Source organism: Carassius auratus, chromosome 32 (assembly GCF_003368295.1).
Source record: "Carassius auratus strain Wakin chromosome 32, ASM336829v1, whole genome shotgun sequence".
In the NCBI taxonomy this organism is placed as follows: Eukaryota; Metazoa; Chordata; class Actinopteri; order Cypriniformes; family Cyprinidae; genus Carassius; species Carassius auratus.
In genome coordinates, this window is record NC_039274.1 from 31,201,271 (window position 1) to 31,226,255 (window position 24,985).

The following is a 24,985-nucleotide window of genomic DNA, read 5'->3' on the forward strand; positions in this document are numbered from 1 at the left end:
AATGGCTTTCAAAATAAAGGTCTTCCGATTTTAAGTACTGTAGAATCCCAAGGAAAATTTACTTTTACAACGCTAACCAGCCTCCCTACCTACATCATTCCACATAATTCAAACTTTGGCTCCTAAACACACAAGTGCAATCTGCGAAGAGACCTTGCCCAATGACAAAGGCAATCATGATAAATCATCCAGCAAAGTCAAAGTCCACTTGGCTAGCATCACACAACACATTATTGTCAAAAAGATATTCTCCAACACCTCTTACTCAGTATCACTAGTTTACCTCAAACGGTCAAACAGAGGCAGAAAGGACTGTACACAACTCAAACAGAGGTGACAGGCAGAAGACCTCAACCACAGATCATGGAAACAACAGCCTCCCTGTTCAAGTGAGTTTAGTAATATTATTTTGTTGTTTATTCAATATACTGTTGTTTACAATATGTCTATTTATCTTCTGAAGTATGCTTTGAGTAAGACAGCCAGATTTACATTTGATCGAAGTTCTTAGTAAATATAAAAAAATACAAACTGACATATTTAGTTTAATTAGTCTTATCAGTCTCTGTCCTAAGCTTTAACATTGGACTTTAACAGTTGGTCTCTCTCAGGACATTTGTTTAATTCCATTAACAGCTCTTTAGATAAGACAGAGTCTGATTACAGCCACGTGCTGTATGTGCTTGTCCCACTTTTAAAGCAGTCATTGATTATTCTAGGAAAATCATTATTTACACATCCTCATGTTGTTCCAAACCTCCATGGGTTTCTTTCTCTCTTGGAATACACACACTCACAAAAAAAAAAAAAAAAAAAAAAAGGATTTTGAAGAATCATCTTGGTCACTTTTATCAGGTACTTTTGTTTTCAAACTTCAAAATATGTTTTTAGATTATTTTATATCATTATTCAAGTAATATGTTAGTGGTAATCTTTCGTTTTAGTGAGCAGTGATCAGATCAGTCTGATTTGTCACTTTATGCAATGCTTCCAATTGTTTACCAATTTAGCCATAATTATTTTCCCCTTGAAAATGGCAAGAACAGCCATGTGATTTACAAGGAAGTCAGTAAATATCAAATTTAGATTTTTTTCTTTACAAAGCTTTCACATGGCTTCATAAGACTTGACATTTAGTATATACAGTAAGCCATATGAACCAAGACCAACAATACAATTCTTCAAAATCCTTCCAAGGATGAAAGCCATACAACATGAGGGTGAGTAATTAATGAAGCATTATCGTTCTAACTTTTCCTTTAAGTGGAGTTCTTTTCTAAATTGACTCTTGACAAAACCACCATTTTTTGAACTCTATTTTGTCTTTGACATTTTGTCTCCCCCTCATTGCCCACGGCTCTTTCTCTCAGGACAGTGTCCCGGCGGGTATGGTCGCCCCCTCAGCGTCCATTCAGAGTCTGTTCCTGGAACAGAGAAGTCAAAAAAGGAGTCACTGCTGGAACTCTAGAGGAGCTCAAAGAGAAGGTTGGAAATAAACATCATTCAACTGGAAGTTTTGCCGCTTACCTAAATGGGCTTTAATGTAGACACATTGGTTAAACTCACCTCTAGGGCTTTGGAGTGGTTTTGTCTGTGTGTAGCGCCCCCTGCCCTATGTTAAACAGAAACTCAACCAGTTTTCTAGATGTCCTACAATGTCCAAGATACAGACATTGATCATAAACATTTGATTTGATTGATTTTTGGTGCATTTGAACATTGTGGGGCATTTTGTACTGTGATTCTTACCACAGGCAGCCCAGGCTCTCTTGATATCTACTGAGCTGACTTTGGTGTGTGAAGAGGATGGGACAGAGGTTGACTCTGAAGAGTTCCTCTTAGCCCTGCCAGACAACATCGTTTTCATGGCCTTGACACCTGAAGAGATCTGGAAACCTCACCCTGTATGTGTATTTGTTTTTTTTCATCTTTATACTGCTTATCTGATTGACTTCTTTAACATTAGAAAGGTGGTAGTGTGCATCACATGTATTCTTATCACACATCTTATTATGAGGCAAAAATGAAACTAAATCAAAGACTTTCTTAAGGTTTCAGTCACTTATGAATGTTGTGTCATTTGTATTATTCAGGACCTTATCTTAACTTCTTCCAACCCTCCTATCTCCTAGTTACGTCAAAGGGGTGGAAACAATCCAGGTGATAGTAAACCAAGGACAGGAAAAGACATTGCTCAGATCACCTTTGATCTTTACCGTACGAACCCCAAAGATGTATTCGGCTCGCTGAATGTGAAAGCCACATTCAAAGGGCTCTACTCTGTCAGTGCAGATTTCCAATGTATGGGGCCAAAGAAAGTCCTGAGGTAAACAGACTACAGATGGAAACGCTTAAGCACTTTAATGGTTTGTTTTAACATTTATTTGTAAAGAAAAATACTGAATTGTATCCTACATTACTGTTGTATCTCAGGGAGGCCCTCAGAGTCATGTCCACTCTCCTCCATGCTGCTGGACACTTACTGATCTCATCTGCTGCTGTGATTCGCCGTATCATCCAAGGGGCGGATCTTCTTCAAGCCCAGCATGACAAAACTATCAAGTATTGGGAATAACTAGAGAAACTTGGAATTTATAGGACATGAATCTGAGATCAGGAAAGTAACTGAGGGATGATTTTTTTTTCTGGAGGTTTTTTTCTAAAATATTTCCTAGAACATTTTATATGATAACTCGATGGTTCTTTTTTTTTTTTACATTAATGCATTAGGTATAATGAATGAACAACAATTTTGTAATATTAATTAATCTAGGTAAATGTTAATTTATACACCACACTTGGTGATAATTTATTCCTCTGATGGTAAACTGAATTTTTAGCAGCCATTAATCCAGTCTGCAACATGACATCTTTTTCACAAATGATTCCAATATTTCTTATTAATGGGAATCACGAATGGAGGTTCAGAAGAACAGCATTTATTTGTTAGTTGATACCTAATACATTAAATTGTTAATGGTGTTTATTGTAAATTGTACATTGTTGGTTTAACGGTAAATTGCTCCAGGAAAATGCTTGTTTCTATGAAAACTGCTCTTTAGGAGTGATTTTTTTTTTAATTCTTAGTCTAGGACCACCCAGTGTTACTTCTGTGTTTGACCTTCTTTATAAATGTTTATTTCAACTTTCCCATTCAATATTTTTATGTAATAGACTGTATAATTTCATCTTCCTCATTTTGTAAGTCGCTTTGGATAAAAGCATAAGCTAAATGATTAAATGTAAATATTATGTAAATACAAAATTGTCATAATAGTGAATGTTTAAGAAAAAAAGAAAGATTAAATATTAAAATGTTTTAAGATCAATTTATTAAGTAAAACCAAACTGGTACAAAAAGCTTCAGCACAAAAAAAGGTAAGTCTCTCTAGCCAGCTTACTCAATGCATAGACTAAGAAACTCCATATAGTGACTACTCAAGATTTTAATTAGTCTACAAATTATATTATTAATAATAAAATCACAAGTAATGAAATTGATGGGGGATGTGTTGGAGGAAATAAAGCACATAAATTATGTAGTATTATGTCAGCACTATGTTTCCATCAAAGAAACATTTCTGTAGCACACTGTGGATCTAAAAGATTGCAGTTATGTTTATAACCTTAAATACAATTGACTTTTGTAAAAGCAAAAATCTACATATCTAAGCTCGAAGTGCAACTTAAACATGAAAATGGCAACACTCATGCATTCGCTCTGTTGAGTCACACTGAACAGACCTCTGATAAAACAAGCTACATAAAATGCATTGTACAGTCATTCAGTGCCTTGTCACATACAATTTAGTTTGTTACTTTAAAGGTAGATATTCTAATACTAAATATTTTTGATTCAAGTAAGATGCTTAGTTTTGGAGTTACATATTGCATAACAATGTTGTGAGAGGTTCTACAAGGCCCTGGATCATAGCATTAAACTGGGATGGAAATATCCAGACAGGTTAAAGGAGAGAAAAAAGGTTTTGTGTAACATCTTTGGCAGTGATGTGGAATTCAGTTTCCGTTTATCTGCACAGCTACAAATGCCATCTCAAAATGACTTTGTTTCTGAGGTCAGAGTTCACCCTCAGGCAAAACTGGGGTACTTCCCGTTAAAAGTTCATTCCATGTTGCGGCTTTGCCCCCTCCACCTTGGTTAATTAATGTAGAATCACCCAAACTCAACCCAGAGCCCATCTTCTCAAATGAAACTTTCCCCCTCGAATAATTCCCACCCCTTTTCTGCTGTTCCATTATAACTTCGATGATACGTTCCCTCTCCTCTGACGTCATCCAGCGCATCTGATTGTGTTTGATATGATAACGTGTGTCTCCGTACCACTGGATAATCTCTGTCCGCGTCAAACCAGTCTTCTTCTGGAGCATCAGGTAATCGTCGCTTGTGGGCCACTGGCAGCGTAGGAAGTTCTGCCGCAACATTTCCAACTGTTCCCTCGTCTTCTTACGAAGTCGCACGTTCGGTTCTACCCGGCCACGGAGGAATGACGGAGAAGGCGAAGGAGAGGGAGAGACGTCTGCAGAATATTGTTGAACGGAAGCACTGCCGTTATCAAACTCACCTTCATCACTTACTTCCTCCTTGGTCTCATTTGATTGGCTTACTGGTCCCTCATCGTCAGCCAAATCTACATCAACCTCAAACCCTGCCTCTGTGTCGTCAGCCTCGTCGTTGTTGTAAAAATCATCACTAGGTAGAACATCGTTCTCCTGCTCAGTGTGAGAGTTCTGTTGCACCAGCTGGGAAGACCGATTTTGGCCTGCAAGCTTGACTAGCCATGCCCTTCCATTTTTGCGAAGCTGGTAACGGCTGTCTGCGAACCATTTGCGAATTTCTCGCCGATTTAGTCCAGTCATTTTCTGGAGCCGCTGAATTTCGCCGTCAGAGGGCCAAGACTTCTGTACAAAACTGCGGCGCAGGGCCATCAGCTGTGCTTTAGTTTTTTTCCCTGGTAAGCAGGGTATAGACTGTGAAAGCTCAGGAAACTCAGGGTACGACATTGCAGCGTGTTGGACGTTCAATGTTGGACGTCCAAAGGAATCGCGCAGTTGGACTCCAGTATTGTGAGGCGTTAGGTTTCTACTATCATTTTGGAATTGAAGATTAACTTGAGGAACTTGGGATGCAGGTCCATGACCGTTTTTGTACACAACATTAACACTGTGCAACTGCTGCACACCGTTATTGGATTGCGAAGTATTATTCTGGCTAAAATGCAAGCGGTTTCGGACATTGGTTATGTGCTGAGGAACAGTCTGGCTGGGTTTAGGCATATGGTCTCTCTGACCTACATGGGCATTTGCCGCAGATGGCGGTATAAAAACCTGTTGAGATTCATCACGTCTTACACAATCCTCCTCGTCGTTTATTTCCACACACTCCTCGGCAAATGCTCCTTTCTGAATGCGCCACAGCTTGCGCCGTGTCTCTTGGATGTCGTCGTCAGCCCAGCTGATCCCATAACGTACCCGCTGCATCATGAACCAGGCTTTAACACGCTCTGGCGGTAATGCACACTTTCGAGCTAGAGCGCTTGCCTCCTGCGATGTGGGGTATGGGAATGCATTAAATGCTTCTACAAGATCTGACATGGCATCCAGCTCGTGGACCTGCTCCGCGCGCACCCAGATAAGCTTTAACCCCTCGGATACCAATGGAAGACAAACCAGGTTAGTCTGGTTGTGGGTAGATGTGCCAGAGGAGACCGTTTGCCTCTTTTGGCAGGACTCCTTAGACCCTGAAGAGCAGGGTGACTTCTCCTGAGGTAACTCGGGGGATGAGATCTGTGATTCTTCAGGAGCAGGTGAGTCGTCCATCTTCTCTTCCTGTTCTTTGGGATCCATGGAGGATGAGGTCTCATTTGAGTCCTCGGGAGTGTGAAGAGAAGCAGATTCTGTTCCCTCAGTGGTGACTGGCTGAAAGGAATGAGATCAAGAAATATGAATACAAATGTTACTTTTGGAGAACCTCCAAATGTACAAAAATTAACTGGTTATTTGTGAGTAATTAATGACCAAATCACATATGCATAACAGGGGAGAAAAACGATTGCGATTTCTGTTTTATGTCTACTTTAAAACTAGACAAAGATATGTGAGAGTGTGCTATATTATAAATATTGACATCTAAAGAGCAGGCAATGTGCAGTTTGATGTGCAGTCCTAACACGAGTAGAAGGGCAGTTTTTTTAAAGCACATTTCAAAAGCACAGTATAATTTATTTATTTTTTATTAGATATTTGAAAAATAACAATGATCAAAATTAGAGTGCACTTACAGATACCTCATACGCCACATCCACATGAAGCCAGAGCTTTTGCTATCCAATCTTTTTTTTTTCTTGTTCTCTTGTCTCAAAAAATGTTTCCGTACATATGAAACAGACTTAAAACTATGTATTATACATGTCAGAGCGGTGCTATAATTCTGCCACAGAGATACACTAAAAACGGTAAGAAGACTTGAAGCATGCACATAAACCTTGCACGCTGTATACAAACATTTTTGCTAAAGTAAAGCGAATAGGCTCAGTTGTTTCTGTAGCATTAACACAAGCATGTAGTCCGCTGTTGTTGTTGTTACGTGACTAGGGAAGGGTTAAGGCCAAGACGTGGGTTGATGACATCATCGTTTCACAGAATATACGGCCTGGGTGTACACATGAAAGTGCAAGGGTGTCATTTTCAGATTTATTCACTCTGGGAGAAGAAAGTGTCATGGTTTGGGGGAAGTTTTCTGCCGCAGGAGTTGGGCCTCTTATAAAGCTACATGGCAGGGTGAAAGCAAATGTTAAGCAGGACTTCCTTCAGCCACATGCAGTTCCTTCCCTGCAAGCATCTCCCAAACACCCTGCAATTTCCATGCAAGACAATGACCCGTCACATTGCAAAAATGGGTAAAGCTGTAGTGTGAGAAACTAGTGATGTCCTGCTGCCTGAGATGTGTTAGGTCACTCAAAGCAGGGGCCTCTACACTTCCTACTACTTTCTGACAGCTGTAACCCTCCAAAACGTTTATAATTTTGATCTCTGTGTTTTCCACAAAATAAAGTTTTTCCTGAACAGCCTTGGTTATGCCAAACATGTTGGTGGAACAGAGGTATACAGCTACGGGTGGAGTCATGGCCTAGTGGTTAGAGAGTTTGACTCTTAACCCTAAAGTTGTGGGTTCGGGTCTCGGGTCGGCAATACAACAAGTTTGGGGCCCTTGAGCAAGGCACAAAACCCCAACTGCTCCCCCGGCACCACAGCATAAATGGCTGCCCACTGCTCCGGGTGTGTGCACTCTGGATGGGTTAAATGCAGAGCATGAATGTCACACTGAGCAACGAAGATTAAAAAAAAAATCTTGTTCTAATAACATCTCCACTGTATGTATATATAAACTGCTAATTTTGTTCCAGGTTTTACAGCTATAAATTGAACAGCTCAAAAAATGCCATTCCTTTGCCAGAAACAATAATCAATCACAGTACAATAGTTAAGGTAACCTAAATATCCCATACACATTAGCACTTTAATAAGTAAACTTAAAACCCATAGGAGAGATGGGGCTATTGCATTTACCAAGTTTAAATAATTTATAATAAACACTAACATTCCATTTTTTTTAAAAAAAGGAACTGGGTAAGGTCTATATTTTTGGACAGTAATGTTGATCCTGGCGACCCAAACTCATGACATGCACATCGTTAAATACTGACAAGAAAACAACAATTTACTTACTTTATCCTGAACAGTGCTCTTGTCCAGGTCACCATTCAAGCATTCCAGATCATCCTCTGGCGCATCACCGCACGCGCTCCTTGCCGAGTCAGAGAGACTGGTGACCGGATGAGCGGCGTGCAGGTGCTGACTGAGACATTTCACGTCTCGCGCTTTATAACTACAAATCCGGCACTCGTATGTATCCTTAACCGTCTTCTCCCCGGCATCTCCTCCATGATTTTCCGCTGAGTCTGGAGGTGAAGATAGCGTACTTGTGCTCTCGAGCTGCGGAGCTGCACAATGCTCCATGGCAACCTATGCACGAGCGAGCCAAGACGCAATTCATACAAGCGGACACACACTAGACAGCTAAAATCCTCCCGCAACAAAGTCGGTGTGCAATACCCCCAAGGATGCAACGTGTTTTATTTTGAATAAAACAATCGTACACGGACTCAACATGCAAGAGTTGAAGGCTGAATCCTAGTTTATGGTCACACTGGTCTGAATATGGAACAAAGGCTGGCTAGCCAGCGAGCTAGCACATGAGCTTTCGTGCTGCCTTCACAGATGCATAAAAAGTATAAAATAAAAATAATAATTAGGCAGCTCAAATGCAAACCGGTATATTTATTATTTTTCTGATGTAGTTACTTAAGAAATAAGGGAATTAAAAGCGTCATTCCCTGCTGATCGCACTAGTCTTCGGGTCGCACCACAGTAGCCCAGAAAGTAGCCTTGAGGTTTGGTTTGTCGCATCCTCCGAGTGTGAAGCCAGAGCGGCTTCAAAATAAAAGTTCATTGACAGCCGCTCTCTTTTCTGTTTTTGCGATGGTAAAATAGCTTTGCATTAACCAAACACTAGTAACTGTATATATACATACACATTTGCACACATACATACACGAATAAATAATACTAATTATTAATTAATTAGTAATTATAAATGTTACTTTTTTTAAATTAATTTAAAAAAAGAACAGGTTATATCTACTCAAGAACAATTCTAACACGGATGTCCTCATCTCGGAAAAAAAATACATTAATTAGAGGTTAGTCTAGCATTTATAATTTGCCTTACGAGAAAACCACAGCATAGACAATGTGTGTGTGTGTGTGTGTGTGTCAGTGTGATTGTACATAGGTATACACGTGATTTGTTACTGAATGGCATTTTGATCTATCGATCTATCTATCCATCTATCCATCCATCCATCCATCCATAGTTAAATAATTACACACACATACATAATTACACACACATACATACATATATATATATACACACACACACACACACACACACACACACACACATAATATTTTTGGCTAATGTATAACTTTATTCTAAATATACATATTTAAAATGTCAATATTTTAGATTTTCTGTTTTACACTATGGAATTTACTCCACATTGACATGTTGGTTGCCAATTATGATAACTTTTTGTATTTTTAAAGGGAAAATTGCAGAAAAATTGCAAAGAGATTTTTATCTAGGGCAAAAATAAAACAATAAAACAATAAAACCATTTTTTTTAAATCACAGAAATAAAATATAAAAGCATGGTAAGAAGTTCTCAAGACAGTTTTAATGTGAACTTTATATCACAAAATCATCAAAAAAATCATCCCATGGGACATGAAAGTTCAAGTTAAAAGTCTTTATTGGTAATAGTGCATATTTTGTGCAGTATTCATAATCTTTATTATCTTTATTATCTAAATCTTTATTTAATATTTAAACAAAAATTAACTGCTTTTATTTATAAATAAATTTAAATTCATATCACATCATATCTGCATGGTCCTAAAGATGATCTGAAGCACAGGTTACTATGGAGGGAGGTTTATTGTTCATTGTTTATTGTTCTTCTCATAGTGGTCACTGATTCCCTGAGATAACATGACAATAAAGACATTCATAATATTACAAAAAAATTATGTGACACTGAAGACTGGAATAATGGCTGCTGAATATTCAGCAGGAATAAATTTTATTTCAAAGTATATAAAAATAACATACATTTTTCATATATATATATATATATATATATATATATATATATATATCAGAGGGGTTACAAGGATGTCATGTTTGGGGGGGCATTTGGCTTGTTTGGGGGGGCAACATAGACAATTGAAAATATCGGCACAAAATTAAGCTATATTACACACAATCTTTTTTAATGCATATCTTTTTCTAAGCCAGGAACCCAGAGATAGGCACAGGGCCCCTATTAGACTATAGGGCTATCACATAAAAGTTAAACCAGGTCAACAGATATGACAGATTCATATATATAACAGATCACGGTGTTTGCCTGATAATGAGTGACAGGTGTTTGCTTGTGAGAAGCGTGTTACACGAGTAGGTTACCGAGAAGGACAAGAGAGTTCTTTAAATGAATCTTCACGTTTGTATAGACAGGAGGTTAATTAATTTGTTTCTTCTTTTAAGCTGGTCCAGAAGTAGATGCTACTTTTAGGGCTGAAATGCTTCGTGAATTACTCTTAGTAAAACACATTAGCAGTCATTATTTGTAGGAGTTTCTCTTAAATTCACCAGTTAGGAGCTACTTGTAGCCTCTTATAAGTTTCTTTGTGAATGCGGCCCCAGGTAAAAATTTTTTTTTGATATGCTCATTTAAACAGTATGAGAACAGTATTTGAATATTATTCTCTGGTTGTAAGTGGCTTTGGATAAAAGTGTCTGCTAAATGAATAAATGTAAACACGTAGGCCTAGAAATATATTAGGCTACAGGGTGTCAGGAGATTTAGAGAGTTGAAATAAAAGCTATTTTTGTAAAACTATAAGAATTTCAATTATGATATGATTAGCAGAGGCAACATAACTTTTTTTAAATATAGTTTCATTTTTTTTTTTTTTTATTATTAGTGGTGCTTGCCATAGGCAAATATTATTATTATTTTATGGGGGGTTGGAGTCTATGGGTTTGGTCTCCCACAGGGCTGGGTGATATGATAAAAATCGAACAATTTATTTATTTATTTTTTTCAGAAAATACCATGATTTTATCCTGATTCTTTGTCATGTTGGTTTTTCTATTTTGCAAGCTGTTTGAGCATCACAGCCAAACTAATTTCCCTATTATAAAGCCTTTTAAGGTAACAAAATATGAAAGAGTGTGGCAGATATTTAGGCCAAAGTGCATGGATGAAAATCTTTGTCATTATTTTATCTTTGTTATTAAAAAATGAGAACAAAGATACACATTACAAATACAGATATTATACAAATAAAGTGCTTCATTTTCAGGTACAAGGGGTGTATTTAGCAGGAGCATTAAAAAAATGTAATGAACAGATATAAAAATAAAAACTATATACACTGATTCCTATTAAAGCAACTGAATTAAAGTTTTTCAGTCAAGAGTATAGAGTATTGATTTTTCTCTGTTTGTTGTTTCATTAACATATAATTCACCCAAAAATTTAAATAGTGAAGAAAAAAAATCTGAATGAGTTTCCTTCTTCTACTAAACATAAACTATATTTTGAAGAAGGTGGGAAACCAAACAGTTGCTGGTTCACAGTGATTTCCACAGTAATTTTCCCCCTACTATAAAAGTCAATGTGGACCAGCAACTGTTTGGTTATCCTAATTTTTCAAAATATCTTCTTTTGCTTTCAGCACAAGAAAGAAGTTAATGTAGGTTTTGGACAACATGTGAGTGTATAAACAGAAATAGAAATAGAACAGAAATGATAGAAATAAAATTTTAGGGTGATCTATCCCTTTAATTCACACGGCAGCATGTAGCCTACTGTCCCTTTAAGACCTGCGCGCCTCTAATATTCAGAAAATGCATCTGTTTCTTTCAGTTGTTTACTTTCGTTTTAAACATATGAGTCTATACATAAACCTTGTGTGTTTTGACAGTATTAGCACACAACATAACTTAGTAATCAGGCACAGTTCGAAGGGCTTTTTCGTTTTCGGGCCGCACTTTGTGCTCAGAAAAACCGCAAGTCAGAAAAGGACACGAATTAAACGTTTAAATAACCAGTAAGGATTTAAACAGATGAAAAAAATGTGAATGAGTTAACTGTGATGTTAATATATGTCGCAGTATATTAATCCCGCTGGGCCAGAACTGCAGCTGATAGAATGTGCGCAGCACACAATGCAACGATATTTCTTCGAAAGCAGATTGTAGAGACATTTTTATCGCCCACAACCAAAACTATTAACATCCTACCCTCGGCAGAAATCGAGGACAAAATCAGGCTGTTCAGCTGTCAATGCACTTCGATCCCAAACGCTGTTTTGGGTTGGCAAATCTAATTTTCTTGCCACCCTTTGGCTTCTGGACACGCCACTGCTTTAAAGCTCTGCCAGGTAAACAGCGCGTACCCCCCAAACGCGCGCACTGTCAAACAGCGCCAAACTGGATTTTTGTTGGATCAGACCCATCTGCAAGCTATGGAAAAATATGCACAAAACAATCCACTTTAAAGTTTTAATTTATCATCAGAGGGACAGATCATTTCTCAGGGGAGGCAGGGCTTATCCTAGGGGAGGCATTGCCTCCCCCAGCCTCCCCCTAGACACGCCCCTGATATATATATATATATATATCACAATATTACAGCTTAACTGTATTTTTGTTTCTTTCTAAAACATATACATACAATTTGTATATAGCAATCGAGTAAGGGAAGAGTCCCCCTCCCAACAACACGTATCGTTACGATCTGTAGTAGCCCGTGCAACCTGGCCGATTTTGGACATTAGCCAACTTGGCATTTGGCCAACTTTCCCTCCCACATGAACCACCGTAAATTCAGGTAGGGTTTGACAATTAACAGTCCACATGGGTTACCTTTTTTCGTCCTTGGGAAATGAGAAATAGGACAACACTTGCCCACTATTAGAACAATTTATCATTGCACACCTGTGAGGCATTTTTTTCCGTTTTAAATTTTTACTGATATTTAGCACTATTGAGCGTGACATTTGTTTGTGTTTTTTAAAGTGGCAATACTATACCATATGTATCTGGTATTTCCTAACACAAGAATAAAAAAAAAAGTACTCAAATTCAATTAATTTTCCTTTAAATTTCACAGTACATACATAACAATAGGCAGATAAAAGTGCCAGCAACCAAAAAAAAAAGTTGCTGAGTTGAAAAGAAAAACTTAGGCGAAAAAGTCCGCCTTAACATTCTGATCCCGCTGATTCTGATTCGGATGCCATCAATCAGTATCTCTTGTCATAGTCAGTCCTTCACTGACCAATCAGCATTCATTAGTAGAATGCTAGCGTTGTTATGGGCAACAACAACTCAACCTGTAAGAAATCGAAAGCACATAAGTAGGCCTACTTTTTCTTTCAACTTTCGACCTATAAGCCATGTTGAACTTGCAAAACCCACAATCAGATCTGAGATTTCTCGACGGCAATCGGGTGAAAGGGACAAATTTAGCCCCATAGACTCCCAGTCATTTTGCACTCATGGCGATCGCCCCCAGTGGAACTCTGATGGAACTGCAACCAAAATTCGGTACAATAGGACTTAATAGGGAGTGGGAAGGCTCTCCGTAGACGGGCTCAAATCCAAAATCAAATCCAAGATCAGATTAAACAAAAATATTGCACTATGATGATCTGCAATTTTAGAAGGTTCTTTAAGCATTTTCATTTAGGAGAATAACATAAAATTGCACTTGGACTGATTTGTTTTATTGTTAAATTATTTTGTTTGTAAATATTTTATTTAGAATAGCACAAGCCACAGTAAAAATTGTTAAAATACATATTACAAAACAAACGATGATGTTGGACAACAGGATGGGGCTTCAGTGAAATGTAGGTACTCTATGTATTTACCCTGAGAGTAGGCTATCAGAGATTGTCTGTAGGCATTTTCTGTGATTATTTTATCATTTCCTGACATCTAGTCACATTGGACTTGGTATAAACTGGTCTTTTGGCTTCCTGGCTAAGGCTGAAGTTATGACAAAACATTAGAGACAAAATGAGAATTTAATCAGTATTCAGTTTGCTTTTCTTACTGCACCATGCATGTGGAGCTTTTATTGGTTCACATAAACCTTTGGCTCTGCTTTTGGGGATAATAAAACTTGCTCTTTTTATTGAGAGTGTCTGTGTTGCAGCTACTTCTGGAGCAAAAAGCACAATATTTCTCTTTTGTATTCAATACGCACACTCAAGCTATGGACAGACTCACAAAGCAGAATCCTGAATATTGTCATGTCTCCTCCAGTGTGCTGAAGGGGCCCTGACCTTCACTAGGCCTCCTATATGATTAATGAATCATGGTGCATCTCGCAAGCCTTTTTATAGCTCTTTCTTTGAATTAACTCTCTTTTTCGCACACATACTGACAAATCTTTTGAGAGGCTAAATTACTGTAAGCTCTAGCTTTTACACACACACACACACTCTGTACGCACGTCTGTCCACACATTTAAATAATATGCCTTCTGATCTTTAACCAGTAGCTTTTTTTAATCGCCATGGCAATCATAAAAGAAACATAAATTAAATCTGCTTTGCTATTGTTTGAGACTATTTCATTGATTTGAGATTGTTTGCTATAGTTTTTGTATGTTTATGGTAAAAGACATTTGATTTTGAATGCTTTACTTTTCATACATTTTAGAGCACTTTCACTATTTTTGCAGGTTTTCTTGTTGGAATAGTTATATGTGTGTCGAAAGATCTCAGTTTTTTAATATTTAATGTTAAATAGATTTTATTTAATGTTTTTAAGGATTATGGTACAGTACAACTGCAGTTTTTGTAATAAGGGAATAAAATGTGTTTACAGCATCAATAAACCCTTTCCTTTCTCATTCTTGGTCTCCTTTGTGTTTATGTTCCATAAGCATTTACATTAAATTAATTTCACTGCTTTAGTAATTTCTGATATACACAATTTATGAGACCTCTATACATCGGTTGCATTCGTTCTGCCCACAGACCATTGCTTGTATGAGCGCAATTTCTGTTCTGGTGAGGTTACTTTTTCAGTAGCGATTCTGTATTCTTTCAGGATTTTCCACTCTGAGCAACAGCATCAGCGTGCCTGTAAGAGTAGCAGCCCAACTCGTGCCTGTAAGAGTAGCAGCCCAACTGCTTGCTGGGAGACCCTCCTGCACAGAAGAGAGGGAAACAAACAAAAACTGTCCAAATACAGAGGGTGTGCTAGACAGAGAGAGAGATAGTGTGTGTGTGTCTACTCATAACTCCTAGCAGGTTGCTCAAGGCGATGTCTGTGTAAGCTGAAAGCAAGGCTGCAGAGAGAATTAATAATTTAGTCGCAGAAAAAATAACTCTACAAAAGACCTGTGTCTGTGCATTACTCACTGCTTGCAATAAATAAGAGATGTGCTCAGGCTTTTTAGGAGTTTGGTTAAATCCCCTAAAATAATGTTTGTGCCCTGATGAAAAAAAAAATGCATATCCTGGTTAGGTATGTTATGGTACGGTATTTTTGGGATGCCAGTTGGATCTGGTTTAAGTTGGTCCTTAACTGGTCATGTGCTGGTCCTAAACTGGCCAACCATTTTTTCAACAGATTCATACAAGCTCAAGATACTTTCACGTTGTATTCTACAACATAAAACACACCAGTTACACCCCACTCATGATTTTTTTAACTGTTAAGTCAGTTGCTAAAAAAGACAGTTGCTAACAAGTTTCTAAATGGGACTACAGTAAATACATTAAATGCCATCATGCCGAACAGCTTATCAACTTACAGTATTTTCCAATCGTAGTGTATAATTCATAGTACAATTAATTTTAGAATAACCAATCAATAGTTTCACACATTTTATATTGTTGTTCGATAATTTGTTATTTTGTAGTTTTTTTTAAACATTATTTTCGAGTTTGTAGTTCTGAACCAAGTCATTTGTCAAAGAGCAATGTATTGTGGGTAATTTCAGCCATCAGAATGTGCAAGGATCCACACTTCAAAATCGAACTGAAATAGTAGAACATCTTCAGATTAAATAATCTTTAACAGATCTTGCTGATGTTCATGTGCTATCTGGTTATTTTTGTAACCCAAACCCAGAAACAAGTTATCCTTTTAGCATTTTCAGCTTCATTGTACTTTTTTTTAATGGGTTTTTGGCTGAATGCCTGAAAAAAAGGTCAGAATTTTTTTTTTCATATGTTCTGTGACATAAAATACATCAGTTACCATTTTCTAAGCTTTTATATCCCTAAAAAAGACGTTGCTAACAAATGTCTGAATGGGACTACAGAGGTTGCCTTGGACTTTTATAATTTCACTTTTGCTAACTATTCCTGCTCAATCTTTCAGGGATTGTTTTAAAATAAAGACTGAAAGGGTTAATGGTGGTGATCTTGAAGTCATGTGACCATGGTGTAGTTTGTTTATAGCCTATGTTTAAGTTTTTACTTCTTGTAATTGTATTTAGACCTCAGATTCATAAAAGATGTGCTCATTTGAGAAGAGTTTCATGATCAACAAAACATGTAAGTGATTACACACTAAATCCCCGATCAGGCATTTAGGAAGGGGGCTTTGGTTTGTCTGGTTAGCAGTTAACCCCTGCTGGTAGAGCTATGGTCTACTGCACTATTATGCTAGCAAAATCCATGGCTCTGGTGATCAGCTAAAACTAGTTTGTCTCTGAAACAGAGTGGCTAGTGAGTGACTACAGCATCACCTTCTCCATGACTGCATGTGCTGTCTGAGCAACTGCCATTGAGATGAATATGAATAGGAATGCTACCGGATAGCTCTCTTCAGGTATTTTGACTTCCTTACCATGGTTGTGTTCAGACTGAAATAATAGCATACTGCTAACTCTGTCTTGCATGGGCCGTGTTGCCTACTTTTATGTGAACCTGTGAGTAATGTGCAGCAATAAAGGTTTCAACTTGTATTACACTACACTTCATTATTATGTGTCTTATATGATGTACTGGTATTTTGTAAAATAATTTTTGCTGGTGTACACAAATGTATTTAAGTGGTTCTTGATTGTAGTTCTGATAGTGAACTGAAGGTGGCAATGTATATTCATTACTGAATATAGTTTTTGGTCTACAGTAGCTGCCCTCATGTTCCTGTCCAAGCCTTCAGACTTCACTAAACGCCCACCCTTCCCTAGAGCTTTCTTGTATTGTAGCACGTCTTCTTTCTCTCTGTTTCTCTTTGCATTTTTCACAGCATGAATCTATTCAATAAAACCCAAGAACCCGCCTTTAATGGTATATGATATTTTTTTTATTTGCATGGCCACATGCTCACATTTGATAACTTCTTTGCCTTATTAGCAGGCAGGGCTCTGGAATTAATATTATTCAACAGTATTATTTTGGAAAAATAAATTTGCTTATATATGTCATCATGAGCATTTTTAGCACCCTTTTCCATTTTGATATGGTTTTTCTGTCTGGATCCACATACTGAACAAGCAAATTTCACCCGATTCTCACTGACAGAAGATTAAAATGCACACATGTTATTCAGCAGTTAACCTTCAAAAAGAAAGCCGTGTTCACCTTCCCCTCAATTTACCCTGTTTTTTATTTGAACAGCAGCATTCAGAACATGGATTGGCTTTCAAGAGCTCTTGCTCTCTCAGATGATACATGGAATAACACATATACCATTCGTTTTTCTTGCCCATAGCGCAGCTATACAGAACTGGCTCCTTTCAGTAAATGAGGTTTAGTCTGAATCATTCATTTGCTAAAGAATTCTATCTATCTCTCTGTATGTCTGTCTGTCTGTTTGTCTACGTTCTAACTGAATACATTTCATTTAATTTGGATCCTTGACCATTTCATTTAATTTGGTGTATAGTGTAATAAAGATTTGACATGAATATAGAGATGTTCAGCATATAAAATATACACAATTGTACTAACAGTACATTATTTAGCAAGGACACTTTCAATTTATCAAAAGTGACAGGAAAGACATTTATAATGTTAAAATGCTATTCATAAAAGAATTCTGAAAGAACCGATATTGTTTCCACAAATATAGTCTTCAGAACAACTGTTTTCAACACTGATAATAATAAGAAATGTTTCCTGAGCAGCAAATCAAAATATTAGAATGATTTTGGAAGGATCATGTGATAGTTGGGGTCACTTCATCTACAGCGATATCGTTGACCTGATTGCAAATAAATGCACAGACACTGTTTAAAATGAACAGAGATGACATAACTGAATTCAATGATGAACTGCCTTTAACTATCATTTTGCATTATTGACACACTGTTTTCCTAATGAATGTTGTTCAGTTGCTTTGACGCAATGTATTTTGTTTAAAGCACTGTATAAATAAAAGTGACTTGACTTGACTATTGAAGACTGGAATAATGGCTGCTGAAAAAATAGCTCTACCACAGGAATAAATTACATTTTAAAATATATTCAAAAGTTATTTTTACATTGTAATAATATTTCACATTATCACTGTTTACACTGTATTTATGTCTTATGAGACTAGCAATCCCCATACATCTCCCTTACACAAATCTTACCATCCCCAAACTTGTGTATATAAACGGCAGTGTATATAAAATTAATGAAGTGTAAGTGTGTGTAATGTATGTATTCTTTAGTCTTTAGTTTCAACAAGGTTAATGAAATATATATATATATATATAGTTAAAAAATAAAAAAAATATATTTTACTATTTTATAAAAGGCCAACTTACTTATGTATGCATTGAAATGAAAAAAAAAAAAAAAAAAGCTCCAGTGGGAAACATTTGAATGCATCCTTCTGACTGTACTTCTGGGACTCTTTGTTTCATTGTTCTGTACTGAAGCACTCCCAGTAAAAGGACTGCTGATAAAAGAGCTCGGAGATGAAAACCTAGCATCAGCAGCAGAAGGAAGGACACACCCAGAATACTCTTTCCCATCTGAACAGGAAAGCAATGTCACCCAGGAGGCTCATACCGTCTGTTCACTCTCCTTTTCTCTCAGATATTTGCCTCCTTTTTATAAATAAATGTGTTTTTTTGTTGTTTTTTTAGCATGACATTAATCAGTTTGCATGCTTTTTACATTCTCACACAAGCAGCCTGTTGACAGGTTTACAGATCTCAAGCTGTTACAAATTGGTAAACATCCATAGACGACATACTAATTATAAAACAGATTGTGTTGTGTGGAAAATTTCAATTTCTACTGCGATTGAGTGTCACTTTAGATTTGAAAGATTGCTTCTCAACCACACACAGACACAATCTTGAGTGCAGCAGAGGATCTGGTCTTCATTTCCAACACAAATGCTGTGAATCACAAAGCATGCAATATATATTTTTTAATGTTTTCATAACTAATCTCTGATCCAGTTATATAACGCTTACAATGTACTGATATGTGCTTTCTATGCAATTCTATCACCTATATTCAACATCTGTGACCCAGAATGGATTCATTGTATTCCTAGTTTCAGTATCACCATGGTTACAGGTTGGTTTTTGTGCATCCGTGTGTGCAGGATCATCAGTAGTGCGCCCGTGCTGTAACTTCAGTGGATTTATACTATGAGTCATGTAGAGAGGACAGCATGAACAGCTTGTCTCATTATCAGTGCACCACACCTCATGCTGCGAGTCCCTAGTCAGTTTCGATTTAGTGAAATCTCTAGATAAACAAACATGTAAACCACTTTTAGTCTATTGCACTTCCTTACGACTCTTCCTACAATTAAACCAAAACCACTAAAGTTAATATGTTTGCTGTGAAGGGTCTTGAGAATTAATTGTAGACTTAATTAATTGTAGATTAGAGGTTTTTATGTATGGTACAAAAGGAGTGACATGATACATAATTCAAGTTTGATCAGGTCTGCTGCCAGGTTCCTGAGCATCACATTCTTTAAAGTGATGACACTTAATGTTCTCTAATTGTGAATGATACATCAGTTATTCCATTTCAAACCGCTCAAAAAATTTACTTTCAGCTCATGAGGTGGCCAATCACATGACCAGCAATCAGCACAGCAGAAAATCTCTGGAAATCTTGTAAAGAGTGTCCATTTCTCTGTAGGCTTCTGACTGGTAAAATACAGATGTAATCTCATACTGCAGTAAGAGAGAAATTCTACACCAGGGAATCATTAATCAATAAAAAAAAGAGGAGAATGGGATGGTAAGATGAGTGGAGGAATAAGTATTGATTAAATGGTGAGGATGTTTAAAGTGTGTCTTCAGATCTTTGTGAAGTTCCCACAAGGCTCGTTGGCACGTCTACCCCCCATTTCCCACCCCCTGCTGCCCAAATAATACAACTTTTGAAAGTGTGATTTTGCCCAAATAAAATAAGAAAATCAATGGGCATTCAAAAATGAATTGAGAATGTCTTTTAATTTCAATTCCTGAATTTGCAGGTATCGTATAGGATACAGAAATTTCAATCTAATTCATTGAAACAGTACTTTTAGTCTAGAGAAGTAAACTGTGGATGTGAGAGAGACCTGTGGTGGGTACGCTCTTTACACTACTGTGTGGGATTTGTTTTTTCAAAAATATTTTTCAGGCTCACTAAGGCTGCATGTATTTGATCAAAAATCCAAAAATCCAAAACAGTATTTTCAGCAGCCATTACCTCAGTCTTCAGAGTTACATGATTCTTCAAATCATTCTGATTTGCTGCTCTTGAAACATTTCACATTATAACATGAGACCTAATAAAACAGTTATGCTGCTTAATGTTTTTGGAAACCATGATACATTTTTATCAGGATTCTTTGCTAAATGAAATTAAATGTAAACAAAACAAATTAACTTTGAAAAGAAATATTTAATAAGATCATACATGCCTTCTGATCAATGTAAAGCAGCCTTGCGGAATGAGAGTATTAATTTCTCTCAATCAATCAATAAAATGATATAAATAAATAATTCAGATCCCAGATTTTGAACAGCAGTGTATGCACCGAGGGCCCTGATGTTCAGCTTCCTTTATCAGTCTCAGAACGTCCGGTCAGAGACTTTAGAGGCCCCTGACAGTCTGAGGCACTGGCTCCGTTGGCCCCATCCATAATCCAGCACTGCTTTCTCTCCTTCTGTCCAACTGTCTTTTACGGTTCAAATCTCTAGCAATCTGAACCCTTTCCAAATTAAATGTAAATGTTCTGCTAACACACAAACAGGGCAAGAGAGAAGGAAAAAGTCAGAAAAGGGTTTTTTCCTTTCTAAGATCAACCCCCTCATTACTACAGGGCATAATAAACAGCTATCGGACATACATGGATAACCACAGGGTCCCTGATAAGCCCAGACACTTCCTGCGCCTTTATGGAAGATTACATGAGAGCTTTGAAGTTTGTGAGTGTGAAACACACTGCAGGGGATGAAATGAAAGTGTGTATTGCGTGTTTGTGGGTGTTGTGCTGGGGATGAGGTACCTTACATCAGTCTCTTCTACCTACTCCACACACACACACACACACACACAGTCTATTCAACCTCTTTAGTGTCTTCGATGACTCATATGTCTCTGTACAGCTGTGTATAAAAAATAAAAGAGAAAGAAAGACTGTGTCTGTGTATACAAGAGAGTAGATGAGTGAAAGGGTAAAAACACTGTCCATGGTCTGGTAAACGCAACAGTAAAACTGGACAATTACCTTGCGATATGTGCAACTAATCATCTTCTGCAATGTAGGCCTTTGAGGAAATCTGTTTGCAGGCTGCTTTAGCAGAGTAAATCACAGCTACCCAACCAGAATAATCAGCACAAAGCCCTAGATAACCCAATATTTACACAACAATGTTTGACTCATTCTGTTCATGCATTTATCTCAATTCCACATCATCACAAACCATCATGCACATGCTCCAAAAAAATAATTGACTATATATTGCTCAGATGTGTCTCTTTCATAGCTCAAAATCGTTATCATATTATGTTTATAATTAACTTAGGTTACTTGTTAAATCAGATTTCCATTCAATCTCTTTGGGGTCAAGGTGAAACGTTTGAGATATTATTTCTGCAAAACACTGTTCTGCTGACATTCGATCCAGTACGATTTTATTGTTTTTGAAAGCCGCTTATACTCACCAAGGCTGCATTTATTTGACCAATATAAAAACAATATTGTAAATGATTTCAAATAACGGTTTTCTATATTTTAAAAAAATGTAATTTATTCCTGTGATAGAGCTTATATTTTCATTCTAACATGCTGACCTGCTGCTCAAGAATTTTTTTTATCAGTATTGAAAACAGCTGTGCTGCTTAATACTTTCCTTTGCCATTACATTAATAAATTACATTTAATAAAATATATTAAAACAGAAGACAGCTTTTTTTATTGTAATAGTCTTTCACAGTTTTACTGTTTTAATAATATTTGTGATCAAATAAAATGAAGCAATGGTGAACATAACTAACATCTTTCGAAAACAATTTTTGATTAAAAAAAAGAATCTGAATTTTTTTGATAAATAGAAAGTTAAAGAACAGCATTTATTTGAAACAGAAATATTCTGTGACATTATAAATGTCTTCTGATCAATTTAAATCATCCATGCTGAATACAAATATTAATAAAAAAGATTACGTTAAAAGATTGTTTTGGCAACTTTTACAAGTACACAAGCATATAAATTAAAGTCTTGCACATTTACTGATATATATATTAATACTGCTATTATACCCGTTATAATGTTGTGCATGAATCATTTGCGGACTCAAGCTAGATATAATATGATCCAATATTAAAAGCCTATTTTAATGTGCTTTTAACTTTGCTGCTTTCACATTGAATATTCATGACAGTGAGTGATAAAAACAGATACAATATAACCAAATTATCTTCCATTATCTCTTTCAGCCCTGTGCACCCATCATTACCAGATCAAGCTGTCACCATGAAGACGTGGTAAAAGCACAGATGCTATTTAGTGCATAAATATGTACGCTATAAACAGACCATAACAGTCAGTTGCTTGCTATCTATCTATCTATCCGTGTCAAATATATGTCAAAGAAAGCGGACCAGCCAAATGCGACCTAATGTAATGCCATAAATAAGCAAGAATAAAGCATCAAAACACACACCACTTTGTTTTTGTGAATTGTAGAGACATTCAATTGGCATAATGGTTTTTAGCTGTACAAACCATATTTTACACCAACCCTACAACTAAACCTCACAGGAAACGGTGCACATTTTTACTTTCTCAAATAAACTCATTCTGTATGATTTAGAAGCCTATTGAAAAATGGGGACATGATGTAATTTCCTCATAAGTCACCCTCTGCTTGTAATACCCATGTCATTATAAAAATTTGTGTCCTGAGGTCACAAAAACACACGCAGGAGAGACGTGAAATGGCAGGATGAAGAAGATGGATGGAGGAAGGAATGGACCACTGTGTGTGAAGATAAATGTTTAAGATAAAACCTAATCAATAAGATGACAGGATAGATATTGCATGAATGGAAAGTAATTTGAGTTTTGTATGCGTCAATGCTCATATTTTTTCTGTCATTCTGTTTCTTCCTCTCACTTGCGTGGAACATGGAGCTGGGTGTGGTTGGTGCTCTCTGGCGCCTCTGGTGGCTGTGCAGGATAGTTTGGAATAAATGGGGTTTGAAGTGCAAGTACAGACCAGATACAGCAGGACGACGGTGTTAAAGGGGAAGATACTCACTGGTAAATCCCAGTGGGCCAAAAATGAAGCCAAGCTGCTGTAAAGAAAGGCTCTAAGACAGGTAAGAAAAAGGTTGTTTGGATTTGAGTGTGTCAGCAGTTATTTTGTGTTTGTTCTTGTGAATGTGAGAAGTGACAGAATAAGGCGTTTGATATCAATTAATTGGCTTGTGTGTATCTTACGTTGCAGCAGAAGCCAGCAGTGCCATTCTCCAGCAGAGCTCAACAGTTCCATCAGCATTCCATTGAAACCATGAATGCCACTGGAGACTTCACTGCACACACACGCATGTGAGATCAGAATCAGCATGAGCTTCTCTTCTAGCCACTCGTGTCTTGTGCTTAGATAACATGGGCTTTTCACAACACCAGGGGTATCCTTAGATTCAAACTTAAATGCAGATACAGCTACCGTATGTGTTTTCTGTATGCATGACAATGTTTTGTGTGTGTGTAATAATATTAAATTGAAGACAAATTAAGATTTCAGCATGAGCACTGTAGTCCAATTCCTGAAGAATGGCTCTCGAGCCAGTTCTTTTTTTTGTTTGTTAATAGCAAACTGCAATAATAAATCTGATTCCCGCACAAAAGACTGATTCTCTTCAGTAAATCAGTAACATACAGTGTTGCAAAGTACTCTAACTCTTCAACGAATGACTCTTATATTGTTCTTTTTAACAAAAACAAACTGTGTTATCAACAAAGTCTAATTCCCACATGAATGGCTCTTATGAGGTGGTTTGGTCTTCTGAGCCAGTTGTTTAACTAATCAGTAACATTGATTTACTGCAGAATAAACTGTATTCTGACTCATGTATCCATTCTTTTTTAACACAAGCAAACAGCACATCCAATGATGTTACTTTTATGAGCCATTCTTTTTATTGAATCAAATGCACAGCAAAACCAGTGAAGTTCAGTTCAAGAAGGAGTGAATCCGTCAAGGAATTGACCAGTTATTTTTAGAGAATCAATCGACAAAATTAGGTCACAAAAATTCTGTGAAATGTACTGACTCGTACTGCTTAGGAATTGTATAAAATGTATTTTTTAGTTTGTTAAATGTGCTTTGTTAAAAATCATCTCATCATCAGTTGAAAATTGTTACACTGCTGCTTGTCAAGACTGCAGCTGTAAAAGCAGTTTGTGTCCTCGAGGTTTGTTTTTGTAGGTTTGCACCTTGTGTTTTGGTGTATTCTGTAATAAATAATATATGGAACATGTTTTTTGCTTGTTTGTTTTTGTTATAAGTATGTTTTTTGGTTCATGCTTGGATGCCTGAGTATACATTTACTTTTGCATGTTTTGGTCGTTGTACTCCTGTGCAAATATGGGGGGTGTAATTTCTCACCAGTCCTGACCCAGGATCATAGCTGTGAAGGTGGAGGTCTAAAGGCCGAGCATCCCCAGCAGAGCCTGCCAGGGGCTCTCCAGCAGCAATGCGGCCAGAAACAGACCTCCACTCGGGGGTTGTTTAGCAGAATCACACGCAAGATCCCACGCAAATAGCACTCAGCCAGCTGTAGTGGGTAGGATTTATCTGGGAGAGAGAACATAAGAGAGAGTTCACCAAAAATTAT

General features: G+C 37.0%; 2 protein-coding genes and 1 pseudogene across 2 annotated transcripts; 1 reads left to right on the forward strand and 2 right to left on the reverse strand.

The window, feature by feature from the left end:
• The first annotated feature begins 200 nt into the window (after positions 1–200).
• Positions 201–3,073, forward strand: LOC113052132 (cell death activator CIDE-B-like). Its single transcript, XM_026216475.1, has 5 exons — positions 201–389; positions 1,371–1,485; positions 1,755–1,904; positions 2,133–2,326; positions 2,434–3,073. The coding sequence occupies exons 1-5, from the start codon at positions 364–366 to the stop codon at positions 2,573–2,575; spliced, it is 627 nt and encodes a 208-aa protein (XP_026072260.1). The 5' UTR covers positions 201–363; the 3' UTR covers positions 2,576–3,073.
• LOC113052130 (zinc fingers and homeoboxes protein 1-like) lies at positions 2,704–8,509 on the reverse strand. The gene is made up of 2 exons (XM_026216473.1): positions 7,747–8,509; positions 2,704–5,937 (listed from the first exon to the last, which is right to left on the reverse strand). The coding sequence occupies exons 1-2, from the start codon at positions 8,035–8,037 to the stop codon at positions 4,078–4,080; spliced, it is 2,151 nt and encodes a 716-aa protein (XP_026072258.1). The 5' UTR covers positions 8,038–8,509; the 3' UTR covers positions 2,704–4,077.
• A 14,746-nt stretch (positions 8,510–23,255) lies between these two features.
• Positions 23,256–24,985, reverse strand: LOC113052133 (urea transporter 2-like; annotated as a pseudogene).